General features: G+C 55.9%; 2 protein-coding genes across 2 annotated transcripts in view; one reads left to right on the top strand and one right to left on the bottom strand.

The window, feature by feature from the left end:
* The window catches only part of NXN (nucleoredoxin), a 48,428-nt gene extending 38,848 nt beyond the window's left edge, over positions 1-9,580 (top strand). Inside the window, exons 6-8 of the mRNA XM_064677967.1 lie at positions 4,064-4,243; positions 6,756-6,880; positions 9,100-9,580. Coding sequence (XP_064534037.1) covers positions 4,064-4,243; positions 6,756-6,880; positions 9,100-9,282 — 488 coding nt within the window. The 3' untranslated portion in view covers positions 9,283-9,580. The remainder of the gene's footprint in view (positions 1-4,063; positions 4,244-6,755; positions 6,881-9,099) is intronic.
* A 1,646-nt stretch (positions 9,581-11,226) lies between these two features.
* MRM3 (mitochondrial rRNA methyltransferase 3) lies at positions 11,227-13,812 on the bottom strand. The gene is made up of 4 exons (XM_064677968.1): positions 13,538-13,812; positions 12,624-12,868; positions 12,063-12,230; positions 11,227-11,878 (listed from the first exon to the last, which is right to left on the bottom strand). Exons 1-4 carry the CDS (start codon positions 13,795-13,797, stop codon positions 11,322-11,324), a joined length of 1,230 nt encoding a protein of 409 aa, XP_064534038.1. The 5' UTR covers positions 13,798-13,812; the 3' UTR covers positions 11,227-11,321.
* Between the last annotated feature and the right edge of the window lie 25 nt (positions 13,813-13,837).

A 13,837-nucleotide genomic window follows, 5' to 3' on the forward strand; every position in this document is an offset into this window, starting at 1 on the left:
GGAAGAGTGACAGGAGAAATAATCCCTCCTTGGGGTCCTCTCTGAGCACCCCTTCTGGCGTGAGCTCAGGTGCTGCTGCTCAGCTCTGTTCCCTGACCTTAAACCAAGAATAACCATTTGCCTGCTTTAAATAGCCATCATTTTGCTGCTTAATTGCCTTCCCATGAGGCAGGAGCTTTCCAAATTCATCCGTCTTCTCCCCGGCCCGCGCACAAGCCTCTGCAGTGCTGGTTTCGGCTGAGAGCCGCAGGACTGCTGCCAGTTTCACTGGGACTTTCTGTAAATAAGGTGTCCAGACATGGATACTTGAGCACCAGGCATGCTGTATCCTGGGAAACTGTGACAACAGCTTTCCCTCTAACTCCAGCCACTGGCTTCTTAAAGGTATCTCTCTTTGCTGTGTGCTGACCTGAAGATGTAAATATTGGCTGTTCCCCTGCACCCCAACCCCTTCCCCTGCCCAGGGAGCTCCCGTGTCACCTCTGAATCCCAGCTCTGTGCAAACTTTGGGGTTGACTGTCTGTTTGCAGTCAGGCTCTTCACACCAGCTGTAACAAAAGCTTCCTGCAAACAGAGCTGGATGTCGTGGGCTCCGCTCATCACCGTGGGTGGTTATTCCACCAAAATGAAAAATCAGACCCGTGTAATCTCATCTTCCTTTCCCCAGACGACTCTGATGCTGCCACACATCTTCAAAGTTCCCTTTGGAGCTGCTCCCTTGCACCAGTGGGAGCTTGTAGCCTGTTCAGTGTTCAGGTTACCATCCTGGTGGTTGGGCTGTGAGCACAGCATGCACGTGGCAAGGTTTTCTGCTGTTTTTTGAAGGCTGGGTACTGAAACAACAGAAGAGCTTGTCTTCCCTGTCTGCTTTAAGTTCCTGAGTGGTGGAAAGCAGCAAGAGAGTAAAATCTCGTGTTGTTTTAGTCCTGTGTTGGCTCCTACAGCATTTGAAAATGCTGTATAAATGTATAAAATGTAAGTTGAGTTATTGGCCTTTATTTGGGTTTACTTGAATGCCTCTATTCATAACTCACATGCAGTCGGAGGCTGTACCGCACCACCTCTAGTAAATTGCTTCTGGGTGCAGTTCTCAGGACTGTCCTGAGAAAGAGTCATGTCTTGTGTCATGGCTGCTTAGAAATAACTCCCTGTTGTGTGGGCAGCTCCTGGTCTGTGCAGTCCTGCCTTCGGTGAAATCCCCTGGCCTCAGCTCTCCTTCCGATGGGATGAAAAGCAGTGATAAATTTTACACTTAGTTAGGAATTGTCCCTTGTTCTGTATCTTATGAGATTCTTTTTGAGTTCCTGAATATTCCCTCTGGACTCCGTGGTGCCTCTTTGGCATTTGCAATCCCTTCCAAAAACCATTGTTTCTCCTCTGCCCCACGCTTTAGCCCAGACACCCACAGGTCACTCTCACAGCCCGGGTGGTGGGAGCAGCCTGGAAGTCGCTGTTACGGGAGATTCCTGGAGCTTACTTCTGAAAAGATGAAAAAAGAGCAATAAAACTCACCACCCATCCTGTGTTTGGTGTGGTTGGTTCACGTAGATTGTGATTTATGCACCCAGCAGACTTCATGCAGATGAGATTTCCGTGTCGGATATGGGGTTGAACATATAAATATGTAAATGTCTTGCCAGGTTCGGTAACAAACCATTTGGCCCCTGTGTTTTCATAAAATGCTGGCCCCGTGGGAACCAAATCCATTTTCTAATGCATAAAATCCAACCCAGCCCGTCTATGCTAATTCCCATCCAGGCTTATACAATATTCATTGCAGTGTCTGATCGCTGATTCTTCTTGATAAGTAAATTCTGGTGTTATGACTTAAGGCAATTACCAAAACCCCCAAAAGGCACTAAAATAACAAATAGTGGCTGGGATGAGCAGAGAGAGGGCTGGGGAGGGGGGGAAGTATTTGGGTTAGGAGGTATGAATGAGGTTAAAGGCAGTTTCCCTGGTCCTGCAGGTTTGTATCCCCTGAAAAGAGGATGTATTTGTTAGGGAAGTAGTAACAAAGGTCACCTGAAGGCTGATCCTATGGGATGCCACCACATGCCTGGTAAGGCTGTGTCCTGACCCCAGGGACTTGGACAGGGATGTGAATTACCTTAAAAATGACTCTCTTTTCTGATTCAGTTTTGTATTTGCAGTTGGAGGTTTAGTGGCTGGGTATTTGGGGAGGGGGGGTGTCTGCATATGCAAATCAGGTAAAATCTAAAGGAATGTTTTGAATAGTGCATGAAATCTTTGATAGCTGCAAAATCACAACAATCTGTGTCTAAATTGGGCCCTTAATTTTCCCAGATCAGCAAAGCTCATTTGACATCTCTGCCTGGTTGTGCTGTGTCATTCAGGCTGACTGATGACCTGAACCGGAGTCTCTAGAATGTCCCTCATGTTTAATGGATGGAAAAGCAGGCGTTTGGGTTGGGAATCATAAATGGATAGAGATCCAAACCCTGTGGGATGCTGAGTACTGTGTGCTTCTGGCATCAGGAGTACTTTGTGCCTGTAAGGGCAGGGCCAGAGTGAGATTTCCCAATTCCATCCCGTCTGTTTAACCCATCCCTGCCCTGGAGCTACGTTGAATACCAGCAGGTAATGAATAAGCCTTTTTGTGATACAAAATGGTTTTCTTGGCATACCCTTAGGATCTGCAAGCCCAGCCATTGGGTGGGTTCCTGCACTGCTGCTTAGCACCAGCCCAGTGCTGTGCTCACAGCCCCAGCACAGCAGCAGGAATGCTGGGCTGGAATGACGGGAATGCGGCCGCTGGCCCGGACCTGCAGGCAGGCTGGGACAGACAGATGGCCGTGTATTTCCTAGAGAAATGCCTAAAATTCAGAGGGCTTGTGAGTAACCCACTGTTGTACAAACATGGGAGCACAGAAGCCTGGCAGGGGCAAGGATGCTTAGTGCCCAGAGAATGGCTCTCCAGGGTATTCCTGAGGAATGAGCTTTAAAATGAACCTTTGGGTGAGGGCAGGAGGATTTGAGTTGTCTCAGTTTGCTGGTTGTGGTTTGGGGGAAGTTGCTGGTGAAGGATATGCTGGATAGGGAGCAGGTCGAAGCCCGGGTGATGAGCAGCAAACAGCAGCACCTGACACTGACTGTGGTCACTTCACGTGTCCCCTGAGGCCTGATCCCAAGCTCTCCCTTCTTCCTTCCTTGTGGGATGTCTCTTTGTCTGCCTGATGCCAGAGGAATGGTGTGCTTTCCAGATGAAGTCACCGATATGAGCCACTCCTGTTGACCCACCCGTGACTGTTTTGTGGCCGGAAAGCTGGTGCCTTATCAGATGGGATGGTCACCAGCTGGTGTCCACCCTGCCCCACTGCCAGCTCCTGTGTAAAAGCTCCTCCTTTATGACAAGGCTTTCCAGCCCTATAGCTCAGGGCAAAATGCTGCTTTTTCCCAAGGGCTAGAACATAATTGGATGTCCTCTGAGCCCCGTCCTCCCCAGTGCCACAATCCTGTAGACCCTGGGCATTGCTGCTGTGGAAATGGCTGAGCCGTCAGTGCTGAGTGCTGGAGGGCTGTGGGGGTTCATGGAGGAGTCTGTGGCTGCTAAAATGCATGGTGTTCCTTCTGGGAAGGGACACACCCTGCTTCCTGGCCGCTGCTGTCTGTGATCCATGAGTGTTCCTGTGAACCGGGACCAGGCTCGTCCAGCAGCAGCTGCTAGGATGGGGGTGCACAAGTGGCACTTCTGCCTGGCACTGTGCAGGAGGGAGCCTGGGAGGAGGGTCCCTATGTGGTAGGGTGGGGTTTGCATCCAGGAGCACCAGACAGCAGTGACCCCTGCCTGCACTTGGGCAGGGAGAGGCAGGCAATGCCAGAGCCTATCTCTCTGCTTCCTGCTGTTGCTCCTGAATTGCAGTGCTCTGCTAGGACGGAAACAGGATCCAGGAGCCTGATCCCCACACCGTGAGCTGTGGAGAGGCAGCAGCTCGCTGGGCTCCTGCCAGAGCTGGAGGCGATAGGAAAAGGCCTTTCTCCCCACGCCCTGTCGCTGGCCAGTTCATGCTGTGGCTGATCCCCCCTGTTTTTTCCATCGCAGGCATCCCAACCCTCATCGTCCTGGACTCCAAGGGAGATGTGATCACACGGCAGGGGCGGGTGGAGGTGCTGAACGACATCGAGTGCCGCGAGTTCCCCTGGCACCCCAAGCCCGTGCTGGAGCTGACGGACTCCAACGCTGTGCAGCTGAATGAGGGCCCCTGCCTCGTTCTCTTTGTAGGTATGGAGCTGTGACAGCAGAGCCTGTGCTCGGGAAAGGGGTTGGGCTACCTGCCAGCTCGGCTGGAGCTGGCCATGGGGCTGAGAACCTGCCTCTGGTGGTGACAGAGTCCATGGGAAGGGACATCAGCCCATTTCCATCTTCAAGAGCAGCACTGACATGTCTGCAGAGGCCACAAGGGAGAGAGCTCCCTGTGGAAGACCCTCAGGACAGACACAGCCATGGGCTGCTGCAGCTCGCAGGGGTTTCCCAGAGCCCGTGGATCTCCCACAGCTCCCATGCACCCACCCGAAGGATGTGATGAAGCAGCGATTGGCAGTGCAGAGGAGCTGCCATGTCAAAGGTGCAGTGGTGGCTGTGGACAGGAATGCTGATGAGGTGTTGGGGAGTATGAGAAATACACTGTCACAGCTGGTGGTGGTGGTGATGGGAAAAGCCTTTCTAGAGCAGGGACTTCAGGCACACGTGACATTCCAGAGGAGGCAGAGGAAGTGTCTCTAGGAGGGATTATAGCTCTGCTGGAAACCACATCTCAGGGCTTGAGTCCCTGTGCTGAACAGGGCTGTGACAGAGGAGCCTCTTTCATGTTCTCTGGTCCTTGATTTCCCCTGTAGGGCAATGACTACAGGACAGGGCAGGCTTTTCCCCAAAGTTCCCGTCCTTCTTCCATTGCTAACCCACACGTGAAATTAGAAACTGGCCAGGAGCTCATCTGAAGCACAGATGGCTTTCCTCATCGCTTCCCTGCTAGCAGTGGACAGGTAAATCAGGCAAGGGTGTGGCTGGGATGAGCTGTGCTGCAGGCTGAGCCCCAGGTGGGCAGCAGAGAGGTGCACACAGCATGCCCTTGAGTGCTCTGTGGTGCTGTGGTGGGGGGTTGCTGAAGAAGCCCCCCTTGCCCTGAGCCTCCTGGTGCTGTGCAGGGGCCTGGCCCAGGGCAGGGCTGGTGTCCTGCTTCCTCACGTGCCCTTTGTGAGCAGCACACCCTTCTCTGCAGCGCTGATAACATGGCCCTCGCTCCTTTCCTTCCTCCCTTTCAGATTTCCTTTTGACCCTGGTTATTTATTCAGCAGAGCCCAGCAGGGGATGTGAGCACAGAGCCAAAAATCCTCTCCTCACACGGGAAGGACCGGCTGGCCACGCCAAGCCTGATGGATTGGGGCTGGCGCTGCAGGCCTCTGGAAAGAGTTATTTTTATCTTGCTCTGAGCAAAGTTTTTCTATCACCTTGCTGCAAACAGCTCATCAGGAGAGCAGCTGGAGCTCTCCCTCAGCGCTTTTGGGGATGGATGGTCTTGGTGAAGTCTGCCAGCAATGTGCTGGGGCAGAGATGCAGCTGGTGCTGCATCAAGGCAGGCACCGGGGATGGGGGCTCCTGGCCAGCCCGTGTCCTGCTGGGGGGGTCTCCCAGCAGTCCAGTGCTTGTGCTGCACAGGCAGCAACACCCCCAGGAGAAAGCAGGCTTAGCAAGTGCTGGTGGTGAATAAATCCTGTCCAATCTACATCCTTCCCTGGAGAGGTTAGGGCTGGGTTAGCCAGAGTGTGCAGGGCTGCCTGGAGTGCTGCCAGCAGCCGATGTTTGTAGAAAAATCAATCCCTGCAGACACCCCACAACTCCACGTATTTATCACTGCCACGCAGGACTGGCCCTGGAATCCAGTGAGCAGCGTCTCTGGAATCTCCTGCTTTGCTTGGAGAAGCCAGAGAGCACAGGGGTGTGTGGAGCAAGGGCAGAGAGTGTTCTGGGCATGGACATTGCCTGTCCCAGCAGGGGGCTGGACCTGTTGGGTTGGGTGGTTACATCAAGGACCATGATAGCTGCACGCGACCAGGAGACAAGGGGCCTCTCTTCCACCTCCTTCCCTCGTTTTTTTTTTTTTAGTGCTGAAAGTTGTCCCTGGATTGGAATCATTTAATCTCGATGCTGCTCAAGGACACAGACTCTCCTCTCTCTAGCTCAGTATTTGAACTTCAGTGGTGGCTGGTGTTTGATTGATGTTGCCATCTCTTTCTACTCTACCTCTGTCAAATCAAAGCTGCCTTCACAGCGCTGCTGCTGCAGAGACTCGAGCAGCAAAGCTGCCGATCAGCCGTCCTGAGGCAGAGGGATGCTGGGTGGCGGGCAGGGGTGCCAGGCAGCCTCAGATCAGCGCCTTCCTTTGGTCTTCAAAACATGCCAGCGCCGCAAAAGCAGCTTTTTTTTTTGCGCCTGTTTGTCCCTGTGTATCAGCAACAGCACCAGGGAGTGAGCACTGAAGTATTTGGGGAGCAGGAGTTTCTCTTCTGTTACGTGTTTCCCTGTCTCACATGAAAGGCGTGTTTCAGCTGCTCCCTAATTGCTACAGAGCTGTGTGGCTTTGAAGTTGGTGCTGGGCATCCGGGCCTCCCGTTTTCCTGCGTGGTGGTGCTGTGGGATAGAGCTGCCAGCGCCCGGCTGGTTTGCATCCGTTTGATCCTAACCTCCTTTTTGCCTTGGCTCTTTCGTTTTGTCTGCCCACCCCTGTGCCCTGCAGATTCAGAGGATGACGGAGAGTCGGAGGCAGCGAAACAACTGATTCAGCCCATAGCTGAAAAAATCATAGCCAAGTACAAAGCCAAAGATGAGGAGGCGCCGTTACTCTTCTTCGTGGCGGGTGAGGTAAGTGAGAGCAGAGCACAGGGCTGTGTCCTGCTGGGTGGGAGGACTGAGCTGGGTTGGGGACTACTGTTGCCATTGTTCAAGTGGGTAAACTGAGACAGGGAGCTACTGCAGCTACTCAGGGACGACAGAGAAAAAATTGAGGCCTGGCTCAGTCCCTGCTCTCCTTGCTGGATGTTTCTGGCAAAGGAGTCCCAGATGTGTTTGCTCAGAGGCGGAAAAGCCTGACAGCAGGTGAGGGAGGTGCTGAGGACAGGCAGAGTGGGGCTGCAGGATGTGGGAGGGAGTGGAGCCGCCACGGTGGGGCTTCCAGCCTCATGCTGTGCTACCTGCTGGCCCCTCGAGCCCTGAGGCTGCGTGGGCAGGAAGGCGGCTGGGCAGGGGGAGAGGAGCAGGGTTTGGGTTTCAGCTTGGCCCAGCCCATGAAACAAGGGCTGATTCCTGAGCTGGCCACGCTGTTCTTGGCTGGGATGGTATTTGGAGCATGTGCAGGCTCTGGCGTTCCAGAGTCAAGATCTGCGGGAGAGAATGGAAATGGCAAAATAGAGCTTCTGCCTTCCCTTTCCCCTGTGCAGGCACTTTGCCCTGCTGCAGCCTGGCAAATGAGGAGGGTTTTGTGTAAGGGTCAGGAAAGCTCCCAGTACTCCCAGGCCTGCAGTTCCCCTCCCACGTTGCTGCTCAGGGCCTGGGCAGGTGGCAGCGGCTGCGCCTGCTCTGTCCCTCCACGCCCACGTCACAGCCGCAGTGTGCCGTGAGCGGGGCCCTCCGGAGCCGCCCTGCGACAGAAGGATCCCCACTGCCACACCCCAGCCCCCCCGGCCAGGAGAGCCCCCACCACTGCCTCCCACAGCCCCGTCAGCCCCTCCGCAGAGGCGCTCCCGCTCTCACCGCCGTGACGGGTCTGTGAGCGTCCCAACCCAGCCCTGCACCCTTGAATAAGTCCCTTGTTGGAAAGGCTATTTTAGGAGGGTCCAGGACCTTCCCCCCCTCCCCCAGAGCCTGCAAAGCGTTTTCCTCCTGCTCGCCGGCTGTAGCTGAAACATTGCTGCTATTCATCCAGCTCCCGACGTCCCTGCGGCGGCCGGGACGAAGAATGGGGAGCGTCCGGCACGTCCCATTCATCCGTCACCTCAATAGCCGGGAGCGCTGGCCCCGGGTCTCCGCTGGCCCCCACGCACAAAGCAGCCCGGCCATGGACGGAGCTGGCGCCTCCCATTCCTCTCCCAGCACCGTCTGGACCGATTTTGCATTGATTAAAAATGTTCCTTGGTCCCTTTGCGGCGATCGGATAAAGGACGAGGCATCCCGGAGGCTTCCCGACACCTGGGCTGGGAGGCGGGAAGGGTGGGGGGCGAGTGCCGAGGCGACGGGCCCAGCCCTGCTCGCCCTTCCAGCCACGTGGTCCGGCTGCGCCAGAAACCCCTGCAAAGGAAGGGGAGGCGCGACCAGAGTCCCCCTGCGCTGCCGCCACGCGCTGCAGAGCCCCGGCCGCCAACCAGGTGCATGGATTCTCTTACTGCCTCTGGAAAGGGGTGCGGAGGAACGCCCCGTCTCGGATGCGGTGCGTCGTGGGCTTGGCCGGGAGCGGGAGATGAATCGCCCCAGCACCGGCTTTCACACTGCACAGCCTTGGCAGAGATACTGTTCTCTCTGCCCAGAGCTGTGCTGTGCCTGGCTGAGGGGAGGGCAGCCCGCTCCCCCTGTAAGCAGCCTGCTGCTCTTGTGCTTGCCCAGACACTGGGACCTGCTGGTGGGGTCATGGTGTTGGCTCACGCCCCATTCCTGTTCTTTGCTTTGCTCTGGATGTGCTCCCAGATCCCTTTGGTGTCCAGTCCCTGTGAGCAATGAGGCCGTGGCTGTGTTGAAACTGGGGGCTCGCAGTTCCCACATTCAGCACTTGTCCCCAGCTCCTTGAGCTGTGGATGCCCCAGAAGCCCCAGGATCAGTCTGGGTGTGCTGGGAGCAGTGCACTGCATGGACAGTGTTGGAGGAGTGCACGTCCCATTCCAGCCTGGGATAAATCAGCCCGGTTTGGTTTTGGCTCAAACCACAGGCAGGGCAGGCAGCAAGACAGGTGCTGCCTGCTACACTTGTGGTCCTGCAGTGCTGGTGCAGAGCTCAATCCCTTGCGGGCTGGGCCATGCTGTGGAAGCAGCAAACTGCTCCTGGTGTCCTGGCTTTGTTAATGACTCCCCTCTCCCTCTCCTTTTGGCCTCCAGGACGACATGACCGACTCCCTGCGGGATTACACCAACCTGCCTGAGGCTGCACCCCTGCTCACCATCCTGGACATGTCAGCCCGGGCCAAGTACGTGATGGATGTGGAGGAGATCACACCTGAAATCGTGGAAGCCTTTGTCAGCGACTTTCTAGCAGACAAGCTAAAACCCGAGCCCATCTAAGGGGGCTTCTGCGCCAACAGACATTATTTAAAACTAGGTCTCTCTTCCGCCGCTTGTGGATTCTCCAGCGTGTCCTCACGCCCGACCCAGTATCCAACCTTCTTGTGGTGCCTTGTTTTACGCAGTGAATCCTTCTCCTAAGCAAACTCCTTGAGATGCACTTTCAGCAGGGAGTTGTTGGCGTTTGGAGACTTCGCTTGTGCTTCATGGTGATATATTCTCTAATAACCAGGCCAGAACTGTTACCGTATCCTTACTTTATACACGGCACTAGCTAGCAGGCAAATTTCCTTGCATGGTGTTCTTCCCAACGTATGCATCAGGCAGTGGATGGGGTTCTTGGGGCTCTTTTCTTTTTCCTCCTCCCCCTTCTTTCCTTTCTTACCACCCCTGCTGACTAAATGACTTCCAGGAAGCAATAAGGAAACTGTCCCCTTTGCCCCTGGCTGGTCCTTCTCTCCCATGCAAGTGCCCTGACGAGGCCAAGACAAAGTCTTAACTGCTGACAACCTCTGAAAGACCACAGCACAGCCAAGCTCTTCCTCCTGGGGGTGAGACCTTTCTGGTTGGGTTTCCCACCTCCCACTCCAAGCACCGACAGCCTTAGGCAGCGCTGGCTGTGCATGTCAGGGTCCATCCGCCCGCAGTGGGTGGGTAATCCCTCTTTCCTTCCCTCTCTGAGCCAGGAGGAGGATCACCACCGGGCTGCCCTCACCTCTTGTATCTCCCTTGTGCTCTCCCTGTCCCCCCTCTCTGGTATGAATTGTCCTCTCCCCTCTGTGTTAGTTGATTGAGCTGTTTTTTGTAGGTGTGTCCCAAACTCAACGTTAATGGTGCTGTTCTTTAAAAAATAACCAAAAAAAAGAAAAAAAACCTAAGGAAAAAATCTCTCCCTAACCCAAGTAGCACAGCCGAGCCCCCAAAAAGTGACATTGTAAAAACTGTACATGGTGATTGGAACTTTGTAATAAAACTGTTACAATGACGTCGTCCCTGGAGGTGCCAATTGCTGCGTCCAGCTGTCGGGGGAGAGGGAGAGCCTGTGTGTGGGAAGAGGAGCCCCCAGCCAGACCCCAAGGGTAGGTGTCAGTGGCAGCAGCTCCCAGCACTGTGGGGGCTGAACTGGGATCATGTGTTCCCCTCATGGGCTCACACAGCCCCTGCCTGTGCCTGGTTTTTTCGGGGACAGGGTGGGTTGGTGCTCCCCAGGAGGGAGGGAGCCATTTGGCAGCCGGTGGGGTGCTCCCAGCCTGATGTCCCGCCTGAATAGCACGTGTTGTGCAAGCCACTGCTTTTCCCTTTCAGCTCATTAGTCAGCCATGGCAGGATTATGGCCTCCTCTTTTATCCTGCTGCAGCTTCCCACCCTGCCAGGAGCTGGGAACAGCCGCCAGCCTGGCCTGTATAAATTCCCCCTGTGTTTTGCAGGTTTCCGAGGTTCTCGTGTTCAGCGGTGATGAACTGCCTGGGGAGCAGTTCAGGGAGCAGCCCACCACCTCCTGGCAGCAGTGCAGGCGGGACTGCTGGAACTCAGGCACCCCACACCACGCCAGCCCCAGCCAGCCAGGCAAGGTTGGAGTGCTGGTTAGAGCACAGGGTTTGGGTGAGCACAGGCAGGACCCATTCAGGTGGCAGCAGTTTGGCCTTTCTGACCCCAAAACCACAAGCAGCAGCCAGGCTGGGAAGGACACACGCTGTCAGTGGGGCCAGGGCAGTGCAGACGCTGCTGTAGCAGCTGTGCCCTGACCCCGCCCCAAGGTATCCGAGGCCTCCCAGGATGTACTGGCTGAGAAGGGCCGGGCAGCAGGGAGCCAGCTGAGGGGAGGGGAGGGCTCCCACCCGGCCTTTCCCTTCTCACGAGCATCACCCTGCGGCCGCCGTGCCCACCGGGAGCCACACACTCATCCCAGCACTGCTCCAGCACTGCCAGAGCCTTAAACACTCATTTACTGCAAACAAACAGCCCGAGCTGCTCTTTTATTAACTCTGAGGGAACCAAAGGGAAGAGAGGTGCTCCTTAAGCACCCAACATGCAGCAGTTCAGCCTGCTACAGGGACCTTCTGCCTGTCATCCTCCTTGTGCCTCCGCAGCAGCTGCCTCTTCCCCTCAAACAGCACGATGGCAGCAGCAATAGCAGCATTCAGGCTGTCCACGCCGGGCACCACGGGAATGACCAGTCTCTTCCCCCCCGTGCTGGCTGCGAGGTGCAGCGCGTCCGCACTCAGGCCGTGGGTCTCCCCGCCGATCACCACGGCCACCGGAGTCCGTGCCCAGTCCTCATAGTAACACTGCGTGGCCAGCTCTGGGATATCTGCTGCTGCCTCTTCCTCATCCTCGTGGTCAGGAGCAGCCTCGGGTCTGGATTTCACAGGAGCTTTTGTGTTGCCAGGAGCAGAGCCAGCCCTGCCAGCCCCCCTTGGCACGGATGTGGTCTTGGCCGGAGCGCCTGGGTCTTTGTTGTCAGCCACGCACACCTGGGTGCCAGCAGGAAGGTTGCTGGGAACAGATTCCCACTCCAGGTTGGCGACGATGGGCAGTCGGAAGTGAGCCCCCATGCCTGCACGGAGCACCTTTGGCTCCCACGGATCCACACAGCCTGAGAAGGAACGGGGAAAAACAGTGACAGTGCAGGGACTCCCACAAAGACGGGATTCAGGAAATGCTGCTTCCTGCAGCGGATCATGTCTGTGCCAGGCACTCCTTACAAACTTGGGAATATCTTCAAGCACCTCATTCCCTGCCTTACCCCCCAAATTACTCAGACTAAACTCTTCTCTTACCTTTGGTGATCAGCACTTTCTCACAGCCTGCTCCTGCTGCGGATCTCAGAATAGTGCCCAGGTTTCCCGGATCTCGGATATTGTCACAGATGAGGAGCAATGGCAAGGAGTTGGTGAGCTGAGCAGCAGGGTAAGACATCTTGGCATGGTCAGGCTTGGAAAAGATGCCTGAGGAGACAAAATGCGACAGGTTTCTGATTGACCCACCCCAAGGACTGGGCTCTGGGTGAGTTGGCCCAATTCTCTCTAAAGATGTGCTGGAGGAAGCGTTAGGACAAGCACCACCTAAAAGAAGTTTGAGAAGAGTTTGTCACTTTACAAGGGAAAGTATTTCCCAGCATCATGCTATTAAAAATGAGTGTGTGCTATTAAAAACCTTCAGTGTGCTCTAGGAGCCACATTCAGTTACCACAACAGGCCAAATCAAAGGGAATTCTCCCAAATATAGCACTCTTCACACACCATCAGCAAGTCTAGGGAAAGTTTATGGAGAGTCATTATCCTGAGTATGAAATAAGCTTCCCTTTGAGCAGCATTGTGACTGTTCCCAAGGCAACTTACCTAGAAGCCCCTGAGGAGTTACGAGGTCAGACCAGATCTTAATGTCTTCAAATTTCACCTTAATCAAGCTGGCTCGTTTTATCTCCGCCTCAGGCAGCTCCTTCAGGTGCCCCACAGTGCTGAAGAAGAGTGTCTGCGGCACAGCTCCTGCCTCCAGTGCATCCCTGATCAGCCTGTGACCCTCCAGCAGGACCTTCCCGTGATTATCCCGAAACTTCTTCGACTTGGCGATAGTCACCACTTTTCTGTAGGGAAGTTAATCAGAGAGAATGGCTATAACGCTGACAACACCTTCAGTCTGACCTTTGCCAGCCCCCAAGAGCTTCACTGGGAAGTCACAAAGATGATCAGAGGGATGGAGAACCTCTCCTAGGAGGAAAGGCTGAGATTTGGGACTATTCAGCCTGGAGGAGAAGGTTCTGGGGTGACCTTAGAGCACCTTTCAGTACCTGAAGGGTCTCCCAACAGAGCCGGAGAAGGATTTCGACAAGGGATAGAGTGACAGGACAAAAGGAATGGCTTCCCACTGCCAGAGGACAGGGTTAGATGGGATATTGGGAAGCTATTCTTCCCTGTGAGGGTGGGGAGGCCCTGGCATAGGTTGCCCAGAGAAGCTGTGGCTGCCCCATCCCTGGAAGTGTCCAAGGCCAGGTTGGACAGGGCTTGGAGCAACCTGGGATAGAGGGAGGTGTCCCTGCCCATGGCAGGGGGCAGAACGAGATGGAATGATTTGGGTTGGAAGGACCTTAAAGATCATGAACTTGGGGGTCTGTGAAGCCCCCCAGGTACCTTCAGACCGTCTGTAACAGGCAGTGGGTGTCAGTCTCCCCGCTGACCCCCCCAGGGTCGGAATCTCCCTCCCATCCCGCAGGTGCGGCTCCGGGCCGCTTCCAAGGGGAGGGGGATCAGCTCACCCCAGCCTGCGGTCCCCGGGCGCCGCCTTCTCGTACCACAGCCCCGGCGCGGCGGCGCTCCGCTCCACCGCGGGCGGCGGGGGCCCCTCCCGGCGGGGTCCCGGCGCTGCCTCGGCCGGGGCTGCTCCCGCCTTCTTCTTTGCCGGCGGCAGGACCCGCACGGGGCTCCTGCGGAGCGCCCGCACCCCGCGCCGCCCCGCCGCGCCCGCCCCGCGGGGCCGCAGCAGCGCCGGCCCCCACACGCGGCCCAGCGCCGCCATCGCCGCGCCCGTGACGTCACCGCCCCGCCCCGCGGCGGCC

This window comes from Pseudopipra pipra, chromosome 21, assembly GCF_036250125.1.
Source record: "Pseudopipra pipra isolate bDixPip1 chromosome 21, bDixPip1.hap1, whole genome shotgun sequence".
In the NCBI taxonomy this organism is placed as follows: domain Eukaryota; kingdom Metazoa; phylum Chordata; class Aves; order Passeriformes; family Pipridae; genus Pseudopipra; species Pseudopipra pipra.